Below are 17,244 nucleotides of genomic sequence, written 5' to 3' on the forward strand. Positions count from 1 at the left end.
TATGAGAGAGAGAGAGAGAGACGGGAACAGGGAAGTGTCCGTGATGGAAGAGAGGTGTGGAGGACTGTAGTAGTGCTACCACAGAGGGACATAGCTGGTCTCAAGGTTACAGTCTCTGGCACCAGAAAAGTCTGCTGACGGAGGTGAATCTGAGAGAAAAGGAGGGGGGGGGGGGGAGATATACAGAACAGAGTAGGGGAGAGAGAGAGAGAGAGAGAGAGAGAGAGAGGGGTGTCAGCATAAAAGGTCCTGGCGACTGTCACACACACACACACACACACACACACAGAGAGATCAGTGTTTCCCCTCTTTCGTAAAAGCCCCCCTGAGTTCCAGGTACTGTAGGGGGATTCTCCAGCTCTGACCACAGCACGGCTCAGGGAAGCACCACACCGCCCCATAGTGTTCTGTCCCTATAGGGGAAGGGCTTCTGCAGGACCCAAAAGGAACGAGAGGGATAGAGGGCAAGGAAGACAAGTAGAGAGAGCGAGAGAGGTTATACGAGTTGTGCTGGGGAAAGTCCAGTTTAAGTTTGGAAAAAATGTGAAAGAATTTCCCAGCAGTGCTTGTAGGGGAAGTGAGGTTCAGTACAGTAATGCCACAGTGCGGTGTGGCTCTGTAAGGGAAGTGACTCTTTAGACAGAGGGCTTGTTTGACAAGGAGGAGATTCCTTATGCTGGCTGGGGGAGTTTAGAGCCCAGAGCCTCGGGGAGAATGACTGTGTGGAGTTACAAAGTTTATTCGCCACGCACACGGGATACAACAGGTGTAGTAATTACAAGACAGTGAAATTCTTACCTTTTTTAAAATTCTTAGCTCGTTCCCAACAATGCGGTGATAAGAATAACGGGAAATAGAATAAAAATGAAAAGTAAGAATAAAAACGACACAAGAACTAATGAGAGTTAAAGAACACAAGAATCCAGGTTTATACCGATTAGTACCAGTACCTTATTCAATGTGCAGGGTTACTGGAGTGTTGAGGTGGGTTTATACATAAAAAGTGACTGGTAGCAGGATATCCATATACAGTTGAAGTCGGAAGTTTACATACACTTTGGTTGGAGACATTAAAACTTGTTTTTCAAACATTCCACACATTTCTTGTTAACAAACTATAGTTTTGGCATGTCGGTTAGGACATCTACTTTGTGCATGACACAAGTAATTTTAACAACAATTGTTTACAGACAGATTATTTCACTTATAATTCACTGTATCACAATTCCAGTGGGTCAGAAGTTTACATACACTAAGTTGACTGTGCCTTTAAACAGCTTGGGAAATTCCAGAAAATTATGTCATGGCTTTAGAAGCTTCTGATAGGCTAATTGATGTCAATTAGAGATGTACCTGTGGATGTATTTCAAGGCCAACCTTCAAACTCAGTGCCTCTTTGCTTGACATCATGGTAAAATCAAAAGAAATCAGCCAAGACCTACAAAAAAAATTGGTTCATCCTTGCGAGCAATTTCCAAATGCCTGAAGGTACCATGTTAATCTGTGCAAACAATAGTACACAAGTATAAACACCATGGGACCATGCAGCTGTCATACTGCTCAGGAAGGAGATGCGTTCTGTCTCCTAGAGATGAACGTACTTTGATGCGAAAAGTGCAAATCCCAGAACAACAGCAAAGGACCTTGTGAAGATGCTGGAGGAAACGAGTACAACGGTATCTATATCCACAGTAAAACATATATATTGAAGCAACATCTCAAGACATCAGTCAGGAAGTTATAGCTTGGTCGCAAATGGGTCTTCCAAATGGACAATGACGCCAAGCATACTTCCAAAGTTGTGGCAAAATGACTTAAGGACAACAAAGTCAAGGTATTGGAGTGGCCATCACAAAGCCCTAACCTCGATCCTATAGAAAATTTGTGGTGCAGAACTGAAAAAGCATGTGTGAGCAAGGAGGCCTTACAAACCTGACTCAGTTACATGAGCCCTGTCAGGGGTAATGGGTCAAAATTCACCCAACTTATTGTGGGAAGGCTGTGGAAGGCTACCTGAAACGTTGGACCCAAGTTAAACAATTTAAAGGCAAAGCTACCAAATGCTAATTGAGTGTATGTAAACTTCTAACCCACTGGGAATGTGGTGAAAGAAATAAAAGCTGAAATAAATTATTCTCTCTACTATTGTTCTGACATTTCACATTCTTAAAATAAAGTGGTGATCCTAACTGACCTGAGACAGGTAATTTTTATGAGGATTAAATGTCAGGAATTGTGAAACTGATTTTAAATGGTTGTGTCTGAGTGGGTAGAGACCTGCTCAGACAGACCTCGTCTCTTGTGTTCATACTGGCACAGATCATTCTTTTTAGGTGGTTCACACAGTTTACGGAGGAACCGGTCAGCATTCCTGAAAGTGTTGCACACACACAGATACAGACACACAACAGTTAGCATTCCTAAGAGCTCACACACACTATGCCCATCTGCAGATAGCAGCAGATACACAGAAGTTTCACACGTTAATGAAGACCTCAAACTGTAATTCATCAGTATCATTAACCTGAAGTAGTGTGTGTGTTTGTGTGGCAGGTAACCTAGTGGCTCAGAGCGTTGGGCCAGTAACCGAAAGGTGTGCGTGTATGTTTCTTTGGTGACTGTTGGCCCAACAGCTCTTAATACCCGTAGTTTTCCGTCACGGATGAGAGGGAATGTTTACTCTTTCAGAGGAAAGGAAAGTAGAAGAGTGCTGACTCTCTCTCTCTTTTCATCCTCTGTCGTTTCAGTTTGATGGCTTTTTCCTGAGGGGATTTCCAACTGTCACTGTCTCTACTGTAGAGAGCGTTTGGAAGCTCCAGCTCTGGCTTTGAGGTTTGATTATTTTGGTTAGATATGGGTGTTTTCAGGTAAATCCTGTGAGAAAATGGAATCACCTGCTTTTCTGCCTTACTGTCCTAACGAGAGAGCGAGAGAGAGAGAGACTGGGTAAGGGAGGATGGGGAGGGAGGGAGGAGAGTTGGGAGAAGTAGAGAGAGGGAAGACATGTCTGAGTCAGTGTGAGGTCAATCAATTGTTCAGTCTTCTCACTTCAGCAGTTGGGCTCCGTCCTCATTGTAGACAGAGGACATCGACCACACCTCTGCACCCACTGCTGTTTTTCTCTCTCTCTCTCTCTCTCTTCCTCATCTCCTCCTCTCCTCTCTCCCCCTCCCTTCCTCTCTCCTATGCCATAGATTTTTCCCCTGCGTCTAGTTTTGTGAGACAATGCTCAAGGAGCCGGAAAATCTCAGCTCATCCCTGCGTCTGTAACCCGAGACGCCCTGTGTGTGTGACCAAGGCTGGGCCAGGCGATACGGAGAGGAGGAGGAGGAGGGGGGAGGAAGGGATGGGGGTGTTTGTGATGGCCAGGGGAGGGTACAGATAGTCTGCAAACTGCCCAGATTAGCAGGAGGGCAGACTGAGACGTCAGACAGACAGACAGACAGACAGACGGCTGGGTGATGGTGGCAGGAGGAACATATGTTTACTGTGCTCCTCTGGGTAGGGGGTAGTCTCTTTTGCAGCAAGCAATACTGTAGGGTAGAATAGGGGGAGTAAATTAACAAAGGTTATAGGATTCGTAAGGGGGTCATAGGGGTGGGAGTTGAATTTCTAGGGGTACGTGGGTAGAGGGAAGGCGGCGAGGAGAGAGGGTGGTATGGTTAACTCAGTGTGGTTTCAGCGGCAGAGGGGTTTAGACAGTAAAGACCCTAATACTGATGGGGTGTAGGGAGTTTACTCACTAATAGTCCTACTGTGTGTTCTGGGGGTCTTACCAGAACCTCATGGGGTCTTCGGGGGGCTTTGAGTCCTCTAATCCACTCTGAGCCTGTTTGGGACAGTTAATTGCATCCCCCTCGGTGCTGCAGAGACACAGAGGCTGTCACGTTCATCTGCTTTCAGCCCTGTTCTGCTGTGTTCTTCTTCTTCAGCCTGGAGTTATGAGAGTGTCTTTATTCTCTTCTTAACGTGGCTTAGTCTGCGCTCCCAGCTGAGCTTTTCAGGGTGCGACGCTTCATCAACATGCGCGGGTGTGTGTGCGTGTGCATGTGTGTGTGCAGAGTGAATACAGTAAGTGTGACCAATATCAGACTACATTATCCGTCCCCTGTTGACAGCAGTGTATCAGAGGCAGGAAGAGGAGGAACAGATAGACGCCCAGGCAGCTCTCCATCCCGCTGCGCTCTAAGACTTACGGGGCATCTATCTGGCAGACTGGATCCACCTTCCGGCTCCTCTGTCTCCAAGCCTCCAAGCCTCCAAGCCAGGGTTGTTCACCTCTTAGCTCTATAAATTGCATCAACACTCCAACAAACAGGTCTCAACTGATCCTTGTTATGGGAAGATTAGGACGAGTCTGACGTGAGTGGGACAGATGGGGTGTCACCTAAACCTGAGGGGCGAGATGTGAAGAGGAGGACAGGATGGGAGAGTCTCCTCCCGAAATGCATTTCCCCTCTCTGAGTGTTTGGGTTGGCCTTCTCTCTCTCCTCTCTCTTGTTCTCTCGCTCTCTCGTGCTCACTCTCTGACCTCTAGTTCCATCAACACTGAGAATCTCTTTCCCAGGCACCTCCTATAAGCAAGGCTTCCCAGCCTGTGCCTCCCGCTGACACGTCAGGCTCCTCTAGAAGGGATATTTTGCCTTGGTTACCGTGCTTCTGTGTAGCTGTCAAAGTGTGTCGCTTCTGACTGTTGACCCTTCTTTTTTGTTTTAATGGGAGAGCAGGCGGTCGCTTTCCCTTCACAGATCAATCTCTTCCTTTCCTCTGCTCCTTTCCCCCTGACCTCAGATCTAAGAATACTCAGCAGTGACAGTCTTTTCTATGTGTACTGTTGATTCTGTTCGCGCCACGCACTCTCTCATCTCGATTGGTGAGATTTTAGCTCTTTGGCACCATCTAGTGACATCTGTCATAGAGTATCACTGTACTGTACTTAAAGGGATAGTTCCCCTCAAAATCAGTGCTGTGTCGAAAGCATACAGAGAGCAGCCTTCTAGGTGGCGCCACGTGAACACGTTTCTCAGGCAGACGACTGAACTGAACACAGGAGCACGTTAGCGGATTTGTCTGACATATGGTGAAAATACACTGGAGACCTGAGTCATCGAATCTATTTCATCATTATTCCCGGAGAAAGGATTTGTAAGCGTGTGTTGTCGTAGTTAAATGTTGTTACATGTGTGTTGTATTGGGAAACGTCCCCAGACCTCGACTCATTCCTCTGCTCTGGGAGAGAGGTCTCTGACTGCTGGCTACATGGCTAGGATGTGATTCTTCAATAGACTCACACACAGAGCAGTGCACTCTGTCAGCATTACAGTACGCCACACAAAGACAAAGGTGATACAAATGGTCAAACAATGAATGAGGGGATTTGATTCAACTGGCCAGGGTTATACCGGGCTATGGTCCATCATGTGACCGGGCAAGGCGGTGAGGGAGTCACGCCTTGTTCATATCGAACAGTTTTCATTGGGAAGGCAGATGAAGAGATTAAAAATAAATAAAAAACAATCCCTTTTGCATGTGAGAACACAGAATCCTCCTCATTACTCTCCACGCCAGGCTGCTGAGGGGAGAACGGCTAATAATAATCCCTGGAATAGAGTCAATAGAATGTATTTGATACCATTCCACTAATTCCGCTCCAGCCATTGACACGAGCCCGTCCTCCCCAATTAAGGTGCCAGCAACCTCCTGTGCCGACATCACTTTTATTTTTGAGCCAACTTCACCATCAGCCAGAACAGGGCACCTAGCTGAAGCCCAGTTCCAAAACGAATGCAATCTGTTTTCATCTGGCGTAAACTACACCACCTGGGCCAGATTAATAGAATCCCCTCAGTTCCAAGGACAATGCATTATCATTGCTGCTCTCTAATTGTTGCCCTGTGTGTGGACCCAGTCATTGATTGGTCTGTTTGTGTGTCCGTCAGACTGCAACTACACCTGTCACCAGGAGTGTGGCGGGCGGGTCCAGCTGGACTGCAACCAGAGAGACAGCAACCCACGGGAAAGGACATCTCCCAGAAGACACTGCTCCACGCCTCCTCAGTACAAGGTAAATTGGACATGGAGCTAAATCAATTAGGTGCATACTGTGTGGTGGGGGTAGTTGTAGGTCACGAGCTGTTTGACAGGCTGCTGCTGGTCTTGTTGGATGTGAAGGACTTGAACTGATGACACACATTTGTTTTACTATCCTTGTGGGGACCTAACAATTGATTTAGCATTCAAAAAACTATTTTCCCTAAACCCTAACACCTAAACGTAACCTTAACCCCTAACCCTAAATTGTAACACCGAACCTAACACCTAAGCCTTTTTCCCTTGTGGGGACTGGTGTAATGTCCCCACTTGTCTGCATTTTCCTTGTTTTACTATCCTTGTGAGGACTTCTGGTCCCCACAAGGATAGTAAAGCCAAACACACGCACATACACACACACACACATACACACACACACACACACACACACAGGAGACAAAGATGTAACATCCACTCAATCACTATAGATTTTCTTCATTGATCCACTATTCTTGTGAGCGCAGTGGTCAGGAGACCCTCAGCTTGTGGGACTATTGTTTGTTTGTCCAGTCTGATCATCGAAGAAACAGAGTGCTTATTTTTCTTTATTCTTCCGGGATTGTCACCATTTTGAAGTTTTAGTCGAGCACCTGATTCCCTTTTTTGTTTAAGCTGGACTAAAGTGTTTGGGTATACTTTTTGTTCCTTTTGTCTATAGTCTATATCGTCACTGCTATGTACAGTGGGGCAAAAAAGTATTTAGTCAGCCACCAATTGTGCAAGTTCTACCACTTAAAAAGATGAGAGAGACCTGTAATTTTCATCATAGGTACACTTCAACTATGACAGACAATGAGAAAAAAAATCCAGAAAATCACATTGTAGGATTTTTAATGAATTTATTTGCAAATTATGGTGGAAAATAAGTATTTGGTCACCTACAAACAAGCAAGATTTCTGGCTCTCACAGACCTGTAACTTCTTCTTTAAGAGGCTCCTCTGTCCTCCACTCGTTACCTGTACTAATGGCACCTGTTTAAACTTGTTATCAGTATAAAAGACACCTGTCCACAACCTCAAACAGTCATACTCCAAACTCCACAATGGCCAAGACCAACGAGCTGTCAAAGGGCACCAGAAACAAAATTGTAGACCTGCACCAGGCTGGGAAGACTGAATCTGCAATAGGTAAGCAGCTTGGTTTGAAGAAATAAACTGTGGGAGAAATTATTAGGAAATGGAAGACATACAAGACCACTGATAATCTCCCTCGATCTGGGGCTCCACGCAAGATCTCACCCCGTGGGGTCAAAATGATCACAAGAACGGTGAGCAAAAATCCCAGAACCACACGAGGGGACCTAGTGAATGACCTGCAGAGAGCTGGGACCAAAGTAACAAAGCCTACCATCAGTAACACACTACGCCGCCAGGGACTCAAACCCCCCTGCTTAAGCCAGTACATGTCCAGGCCCGTCTGAAGTTTGCTAGAGAGCATTTGGATGATCCAGAAGAAGATTGGGAGAATGTCATATGGTCAGATGAAACCAAAATATAACTTTTTGGTAAAAACTCAACTTGTCGTGTTTGGAGGACAAAGAATGCTGAGTTGCATCCAAAGAACACACTGTGAAGCATGGGGGTGGAAACATCATGCTTTGGGGCTGTTTTTCTGCAAAGGGACCAGGACGACTGATCCGTGTAAAGGAAAGAATGAATGGGGCCATGTATTGTGAGATTTTGAGTAAAAACCTCCTTCCATTAGCAAGGGCATTGAAGATGAAACATGGCTGGGTCTTTCAGCATGACAATGATCCCAAACACACCGCCCGGGCAGCAAAGGAGTGGCTTCGTAAGAAGCATTTCAAGGTCCTGGAGTGGCCTGGCCAGTCTCCAGATCCCAACCCCATAGAAAATCTTTGGAGGGAGTTGAAAGTCCATGTTGCCCAGCAACAGCCCCAAAACATCACTGCTCTAGAGGAGATCTGCATGGAGGAATGGGCCAAAATACCAGCAACAGTGTGTGAAAACCTTGTGAAGACTTACAGAAAACGTTTGACCTCTGTCATTGCCAATAAAGGGTATATAACAAAGTATTGAGATAAACTTTTGTTATTGACCAAATACTTATTTTCCACCATAATTTGCAAATAAATTCATAAAAAAATCCTACAATGTGATTTTCAGGATTTTTTTAATTCTAATTTTGTCTGTCATAGTTGAAGTGTACCTATGATGAAAAGTACAGGCCTCTCATCTTTTTAAGTGGGAGAACTTGCACAATTGGTGGCTGACTAAATACTTTTTTGCCCCACAGTATGTCTCTCATACTGGCGGTTGCTCTCTCGCCGATGGGGTTAGTGTTTTAGTGTTTGGGATGGGATGGGATTTTCACTGGATTCATTTTGTTGAGTCTCAGGTTGTTATGTAACTAATAGGAATCCCCATGAGGCCCTGCTTTCTTCATCACACTTTCTGACCCCCCCCCCCCTCTCTCTGTGTCTCTGTGTCTCTGTCTCTCTTCTCTCTGTGTCTGTCTCTCTCTCTCTCTCTCTCTCTCTCTCTCTCTCTCAATTCAAGGGGCTTTATTGGCATGGGAAACGTGTTAACATTGCCAAAGCAAGTGCGGTAGATAATTTTTATTGTTTATTTCACTTTTGTATATTAACAGTAAACATTACACAAAAGTTTCTAAACAATAAAGACATTACACATGTCATATTATTTATATATATATATATATATATATATATATATATATATATATATATATATATATACAGTGCCTTGCGAAAGTATTCGGCCCCCTTGAACTTTGCGACCTTTTGCCACATTTCAGGCTTCAAACATAAAGATATAAAACTGTATTTTTTTGTGAAGAATCAACAACAAGTGGGACACAATCATGAAGTGGAACGACATTTATTGGATATTTCAAACTTTTTTAACAAATCAAAAACTGAAAAATTGGGCGTGCAAAATTATTCAGCCCCCTTAAGTTAATACTTTGTAGCGCCACCTTTTGCTGCGATTACAGCTGTAAGTCGCTTGGGGTATGTCTCTATCAGTTTTGCACATCGAGAGACTGACATTTTTTCCCATTCCTCCTTGCAAAACAGCTCGAGCTCAGTGAGGTTGGATGGAGAGCATTTGTGAACAGCAGTTTTCAGTTCTTTCCACAGATTCTCGATTGGATTCAGGTCTGGACTTTGACTTGGCCATTCTAACACCTGGATATGTTTATTTTTGAACCATTCCATTGTAGATTTTGCTTTATGTTTTGGATCATTGTCTTGTTGGAAGACAAATCTCCGTCCCAGTCTCAGGTCTTTTGCAGACTCCATCAGGTTTTCTTCCAGAATGGTCCTGTATTTGGCTCCATCCATCTTCCTATCAATTTTAACCATCTTCCCTGTCCCTGCTGAAGAAAAGCAGGCCCAAACCATGATGCTGCCACCACCATGTTTGACAGTGGGGATGGTGTGTTCAGGGTGATGAGCTGTGTTGCTTTTACGCCAAACATAACGTTTTGCATTGTTGCCAAAAAGTTCAATTTTGGTTTCATCTGACCAGAGCACCTTCTTCCACATGTTTGGTGTGTCTCCCAGGTGGCTTGTGGCAAACTTTAAACAACACTTTTTATGGATATCTTTAAGAAATGGCTTTCTTCTTGCCACTCTTCCATAAAGGCCAGATTTGTGCAATATACAACTGATTGTTGTCCTATGGACAGAGTCTCCCACCTCAGCTGTAGATCTCTGCAGTTCATCCAGAGTGATCATGGGCCTCTTGGCTGATCAGTCTTCTTGTATGAGCTGAAAGTTTAGAGGGATGGCCAGGTCTTGGTAGATTTGCAGTGGTCTGATACTCCTTCCATTTCAATATTATCGCTTGCACAGTGCTCCTTGGGATGTTTAAAGCTTGGGAAATCTTTTTTGTATCCAAATCCGGCTTTAAACTTCTTCACAACAGTATCTCGGACCTGCCTGGTGTGTTCCTTGTTCTTCATGATGCTCTCCGCGCTTTTAACGGACCTCTGAGACTATCACAGTGTAGGTGCATTTATACGGAGACTTGATTACACACAGGTGGATTGTATTTATCATCAGTAGTCATTTAGGTCAACATTGGATCATTCAGAGATCCTCACTGAACTTCTGGAGAGTTTGCTGCACTGAAAGTAAAAGGGCTGAATAATTTTGCACGCCCAATTTTTCAGTTTTTGATTTGTTAAAAAAGTTTGAAATATCCAATAAATGTCGTTCCACTTCATGACTGTGTCCCACTTGTTGTTGATTCTTCACAAAAAAATACAGTTTTATATCTTTATGTTTGAAGCCTGAAATGTGGCAAAAGGTCGCAAAGTTCAAGGGGGCCGAATACTTTCGCAAGGCACTGTATATATATATACATACACATATACAGTGTTGTATCAATGTACAAATGGTTAAAGTACACAAGGGAAAATACATTTTTGTATTTACAATCGTGTTTGTTCTTCACTGGTTGCCCTTTTCTTGTGGCAACAGGTCACAAATCTTGCTGCTGTAATGGCACACTGTGGAATTTCACCCAGTAAATATGGGAGTTTATCAAAATTGGATTTGTTTTCGAATTCTTTGTGGATCTGTGTAATCTGAGGGAAATATGTATCTCTAATATGGTCATACGTTGGACAGGAGGTTAGGAAGTGCAGCTCAGTTTCCACCTCATTTTGTGGGCAGTGAGCACATAGCCTGTCTTCTCTTAAGAGCCATGTCTGCCTACTGCGGCCTTTCTCAATAGCAAGGCTATGCTCACTGAGTCTGTACATAGTCAAAGCTTTCCTTAAGATTTGTTCAGTCACAGTGGTCAGGTATTCTGCCACTGTGTACTCTCTGTTTAGGGCCAAATAGCGTTCTAGTTTGCTCTGTTTTTGTGTTAATTCTTTCCAATGTGCCAAGTAATTATCTTTTTGTTTTGTCATGATTTGGTTGGGTCTAATTGTGTTGCTGTCCTGGGGCTCTGTGGGGCGTCTCTCTCGCTGTCTCTCTCTCTCTCTCTTCCTCACCCTCTCATCTCGCTCCCTCATTCACTTATTCATTCATTTATCGGATGATTTGGAGACCAGATGTTCTCTGAGAACATATTTCACGCCTCTCACATCTGTATCTCAACTCTCCCCTTCTGCAGTCTACTCCTTCCCCCTACTCTCCCCTTCCCCTCCTGCTTCCCCTCCTACCCCCTCTCTAAGGGCGGTAAACAGTGGTAGTGGCAGTCCTCATATCCTCAGACCCCAGTCTTTCTGCCTAGGGGTCTGTATATGCTCAGTCATTAGCCTAGCGTAGCTTTAGCCTTACGCCTGGCTGTGCTGTCTCTGTTAGTCTGGGAGCAGAGCACCCCCCCCCCCCCCCCCCCCCCCTCGAGCGCCTCCAAACATGCCCGGCCTTCTGTCGGAACTGTCACAGAACTCATCTACTGTGTGTGTGTTGCTGTGCGCATTGTGTCAGTCTCTCAGCGTGTGTATGCTCTTTGTGTTTTATATAGCCTCTCTTTGGTAGACAGACACTGCTTTAGCAAGCAAGCTGCTTTAGCTAACAGTGTGTATTATAGTGGCTGTTGGTCACGTGATGAAGGCTCTTGGTCAGATGATTAGGGCTATACTCCTGGTTAAATTGTTGCCATATAATTATAATACTAGAATGGACATGAACCTTCTTATGGCGGTCCAAAGGTCAGCCATGTTGGTCAGGGAGTTGGATACCCATGGTTTGCCAGTGCTGTGATCAGAAGATATTGTGTACAACAATGAATGGGAAGAAGGTAGCTAACCAGCCAGTTTTGGAGGAATGGCGACTCCGTTTTTCCAATGAACTGCCACTATACCAACATTCACAGCAACATAGTCAGTCCACAGCATGAACCAGCATGAACTGTAATGATAGGAGTTCTGACGATACTTTACTCTTTGTATTTATTAAGGATCCTCAAGGCAGCAGCTACTCTTCCTGGGGTCCAGCAACATTAAGGCAGTTGTGCAATTTAAAAAACATTACAATACATTCCCAGATTTCACAACACACTGTGTGCCTTCAGACCCCTACTCCACCACATATCTACATTTGTGTGTGTGTGTGTGTGTGTGTGTGTGTGTGTGTGTGTGTGTGCGTCTGTACCTATGTTTGTGTTGCTTCACAGTCCCCGCTGTTCCATAAGGTGTATTTTTATCTGTTTTTTTTTTAAAGTCTAATTTTACTGTTTGCATCAGTTTCTTGATGTGGAATAGAGTTCCATGTTGTCATGGCTCCATGTAGTACTGTGCGCCCCCCATAGTATGTACTAGACTTGGGGACTGTGAAGAGACCTTTTGTGGAGTGTCTTGTGGGGTAGGCATTAGAGGTCGACCTCTAGTATGCATGGGTGTCCGAGCTGTGTGCCAGTAGTTCAAACAGACAGCTCAGTACATTCAACATGTCAACACCTCTCATAAGTACAATTCATCATGATGTCAATCTCTCCTCCAGTTTGAGCCAGGACAGATTGACATGCGTATCATTAACGTTAGCTCTCTGTGTACATCCAAGGGCCAGCCGTGCTGCCCTGTTCTGAGCCAACGGTACTTTTCCCTACGTCCCTCTACTGAACGGTCGTCCAGGTGCAACAAAACGGGTGCTTACGGGACCCGCCTTGTTGACAGTGCTGTTAAGAGGGCTTTGTGATGGACAGACGTCCCCCATCTTAGCTACTGTGGTGTCAGTATGTTTTGACCGTGACAGTTTTACAATCCAGGGTTACTTTAGTCTCCTCGACCTGCTCGATTTCCACATGACTCATTACAAGATTTAGTTGAGTTGAGGTTTAGTGAGTGATTGGTCCCAAATACAATGCTTTTAGTTTTTAGAAATAGTTAGGGCTATAACTTATTCCTTGCCACCCACTCTGAAACCAACTGCAGCCCTTGGTTAAGGGTTGCAGTCATTTCAGTCGCTGTCGTAGCGGACGTGTGTTGAGACATCAGCATACAGAGAGACACACTCAAATAACCATAATTCCATTACACAATTTCTGATGCATAACGCGCCTTCCATTTTTTATTTTCCTGCAAAAGTAAAGGCAGGAAATGTGTTCCCTATGCCTCTACTGCCATTCATTCCAACAAGGCTAGTTTTGGATTTCTCCCTGACCAAGATGGCTGCCATTATGGAACTTTGAGGGTTTATGACATAGTCCCTCTAGTAATTTAATAAGACCTCTAACTGTTCTTGGCCTCTGTGAGCACAGATGCGTTAGATGTTTGTCTGCCCACACTGCCTACGACATGGAAGCACACACACATGCACCCAAACACAAGACATGCACACACACTCACACAGACACCAGAAGAGGCTTTCTCGCAATCCTGCTTTCGTGTTAGCAGACTCGGATCTTGCTGGTTTTAGCTATCGAGGTCCTAAATATTTTCAGGTGTTCACGCACATGAAGTATAACTGTATCTCTCTATCAAATTAATATCTGACCTTTTAACTGGGGGTGTCTGTGTGAGCAGGTGTAAATGTGGACCTGCGTGTTTCTGTTGTGATACTGGCACCTCTGCTCTCAAAGCCCACACACTCAGGCACTGCCTAGAGTGAGACAGATAACACACACACAGTACACATCTCTATCGGTGTGTAACGAGTACGCTTACAATTGTGTAGCCATGCCTAGAGGCCAAATACCACACTGCTACCATGGATCACACACACACACACACACAGACACAGACCCACACACACACACACAATGTAATCTGCTTCCACACACGCCACGTGTAGGAGTGAGAGAATGAGAGAAATAGCGTGACAGAACGTCGATAGGGTGACCTTGCTAGAGGGAAAAAAATCCTTATCCAAGTGTGGTGCTCGTGGATTATAAGTGTAATGTGCTACAGTGAGAGGGTGTACAGTGACAAGGACCTATGTGTTAGAGCTGAGGGCTGCAGTGGAGGGCCAGTTGATTATCTCTGTAACCTGGAGTCATGTTAAACTCTTGTCTGGTGTGAAGGCTGAGGGTGTCTTGGCCTCCAGTCTGACTCAGAGGCTGAAATGGGTACACTATTGCTGCACCAGAGACCCGATGAGAGATGACCGGTCACATCTCAAGGCCCTTCTCCCTCGTCAACTCTATACTCTGTCTCTCTCTCTCTCTCTTTTCCTCTCCCTCTCGCTTTCTCTTTCTCTTTTGTGCTTACACCAGCAGAGATCGATCCCCCTTTTCGCCAAACACTCATTGTGTTTCATTGAGTCAGACTGGAGCCTAGTAAGGGTTGGCTGGGCTTTATCGACTCTGGAAAAGATAGGGGTTTGGGAGGGGCTGAGATGGGATGGGGGTGTGGTCTGTCAATGAGCTCCTCTCAACCTCCCTACCACCCACTGTCCCCATCTGTCTCGCTATGTCCCCATCCTTCTCCCTCCACAGTGATGATGGTAATGGGGTTGACGGCTGTCTCTGCTGGTAGACTAATCTGTCGTCAGCTGATACTGACCTGGAGAGAGGCAGGCAGCTCTCTGCCTGTCTGTGGTTAGCACTGGAGAGAGAGAGACAGCTCTCTGTTTGTCTGTGATTACCACTGGCGAGAGACAGACAGCTCTCCCAACAATCTTTCAGAATCTAATCAACCTCTGACAGGGGGGATGGCTTGAGGAGATGGACAGGCTCCATCTCTTTAATGGAGGATATGTCTCCTCTGATGGAACAGCCTCCCTCTCTTTGACAGACTGACAGAGTCCACCTGAACAGCTGTCTGAGAATCTAATGTTTTAATGAATAACCTGCTGTATGCCTTGAGTTGGTTGTGATTTAGAGAAAGACCATAGCTAGATATTGTTCTCTGACTTAGACGCACACACACATGCACGTACTCGTACACACCGGCGCACACACACGTACACACACCGTACATATACACACACTATTATTTGGTAGTCCATCTCTATTTTGACAGGGGCATTAGCTGGACCCTGTTCATATGGTCAAGACCAGGGCCAGAGGGCAGAGGGGACAGGTCAGGGGTCAACGAAAGGTTAGAGGTCATCTTCATCACTGACCCCTGGGGGACGATCACGTGACCTCCACGCTTGGTTTCTCCTAAAACCAACAGACAATCGTACCCATGTTTTCAATTCCTCTTTATGGAACTAGACCTCATAAGGTTCTCTGAGATTCCCGTTCTTGATCATCACCAGTGCTTGACTTGGAATTAAATGGGTACCAGTACTCATTTTGGGTGCTGGTACTGTTTTATATTTAGGTACAGGAACTCCACAATAATGTTGAGCTAATATTCTATAAGAGGTACAAGAACTCAAGCAGTCGGACCTGTACTTGGTTCCGCTGTGTTTCTGAGCATGTTGATAAGAGTGTATGTATAATGCAGTAAGATGATCAGTTCTCTGCTCTTCTCCGGGTCTTTATAAATCTGGAGGTTTCTCTCATGCAGCATTGGTAGCGCTAAGGCAGAGCACAGCGGCCATGTTACTGAGTGGCTTCCTGCTCATGCATATCAGGTGTTATGAGCTGCGAGGCCGCATCTCTCTGTCTCTCTCTCTCTCCCTCTCTCTCTCTCTCTCTCAGAGGATGTGGCTGGGCTGAGCTGGGTGCCGTTGCTTGCAGGAAGAGAGAGAATGGGGGGGAGGGTGTTTTTGTAGCTCTGCAGAAAACTCGTTGGCAGATAAGACTCAACCACAGATGGTTGAGCAAGGCTGTGAGAGAGAGAGAGGAAGAGAGAGAGAGAGGAAGAGAGAGAGCAAAACGAACACAAAAGGAGAGAGAGCGAGTGGGAGGTGCAGCGCGTAGGATTCTCTGTTAGTCCGTGAGTCTGAGAAGAAGAGAGGAGAAGAGAGGAGAAACCGCTGAATGTCAGAAGCCTGCAGCAGCCTGGGTCTCTTCCCCAAGAACCAAGGACTACACTCACACAGCCATACAGCACAGGCCCACTGCAGTCTGGAGCCACTGACCTGAACTACAGTTACCGGAGTGTGTGTGTGTGGGAGAGAGCCTGTCAGAGTAATTGATGTGAGCGTGTGTCTGAATGGGTAAGCAGCAGTACCCTGCTGAAGTAATGTGTGTGTGTGTGCACCCATTCACAGTTCTTATTAGCTGATCAACACACACAGCTGCAGGGCAGGAGGGGGTTGAAGGGGAAGTGTGTGTATGTGTGTGTGTGTGTGTGTGTGTGTGTGTGTGTGTGTGTGTGTGTGTGTGAGGCATTCAGGTGAGCAGGGTTAACTGACTCTGTGACACCAACGTGTGTGCACAGTGTGTGTGTGATATCGGGGTCAGAGCACACACGACAGGAGGAAGTGACACGTCTCTACTCGCGCTCTCGGATTTCCTGAAGCCTCTCCGGTGACACGAGGAGCACTGATAGGACCCGAATCTGAGCTGACCTCACCCCTGATTCTGGAGCCCAAGCTTATCTGGGTACCTACAGACACAAGACTGTGGAGGACTGGCAGTGGATGTTTGGAATCGAGAGGCGCCACTTGGACTGTGAGCCGTACGCGTGTCCCTATACTGACCTACTGAGGTGACTGACTGTGGATGCATCGTGGATGTGAAGGGCTCTGGGACTGTGAGCGTTGTGAACAGTGAGTGTGGCTGAATGCCTCTCCAGACAGAGTATTTCCCCCTCGGGGACCATCAGGTTTCCTCCTGCTCCTCTGCTGGGTGTTTATAGGCAGCCGAGGACTCAAATTGAAGCCCTTAAATGACGGGCAGCAACAGCATGAGCAGCGGCTACTGCAGTCTGGACGAGGAGGGCGAAGACGTCGCCTTCTTCACCGCAAAGAGTTCCTTCTTCCGCCAGCCCCCAAAGCTGGTTAAGGTACGACAGAGATTATTATTTTTTAAAGATGGAGGGAGGGGAGGAGGGGTATGTTTCGCTTCATGTTGTGTCCATTTTTTATGCCTGAAAAAGGAGAAGCGTTGAGTAAGTGTGTGTGGTAACACTATGTGGATGGTCCATCGGTAGAGGCTCTACAGACTATCAGTAACATTTCAACTATCTCTAGCTCTAACCCTTATCCCTAACCGTAATCTTGGCAAGCATTTGGTTGACCATCTGTAGAGGGTCTTCAGATAGACTATCCGGACTATCCAAAGAAAGTGTGACCGTTTGTGTTTTAGTGTGTGTGTGTGTGTGTGAGACAGAGAGGTGTGCCTGCATTCGATCAGCTATCCATGCAGCCTTCCTTG

The 17,244-nt window shown here is 45.8% G+C and overlaps 1 protein-coding gene across 4 annotated transcripts in view; it reads left to right on the forward strand.

Moving 5' to 3' along the window:
• Positions 1 to 17,244, forward strand: part of LOC110527847 (ras association domain-containing protein 5) — a 54,901-nt gene that overhangs the window by 21,146 nt on the left and 16,511 nt on the right. For 2 of the 4 annotated variants that reach the window (XM_021609400.3, XM_021609401.3), the window contains exon 2: positions 5,940 to 6,064. In XM_021609400.3, coding sequence (XP_021465075.2) covers positions 5,940 to 6,064 — 125 coding nt within the window. Of the gene's footprint in view, positions 1 to 5,939; positions 6,065 to 15,711; positions 16,874 to 17,244 lie in introns of those variants that run through there. The other 2 variants (XM_021609403.3, XM_021609404.3) reach the window with 2 other exon arrangements.

This window comes from Oncorhynchus mykiss, chromosome 7 (assembly GCF_057628025.1).
Source record: "Oncorhynchus mykiss isolate SJ-2025 chromosome 7, ASM5762802v1, whole genome shotgun sequence".
NCBI classification, from domain to species: Eukaryota; Metazoa; Chordata; class Actinopteri; order Salmoniformes; family Salmonidae; genus Oncorhynchus; species Oncorhynchus mykiss.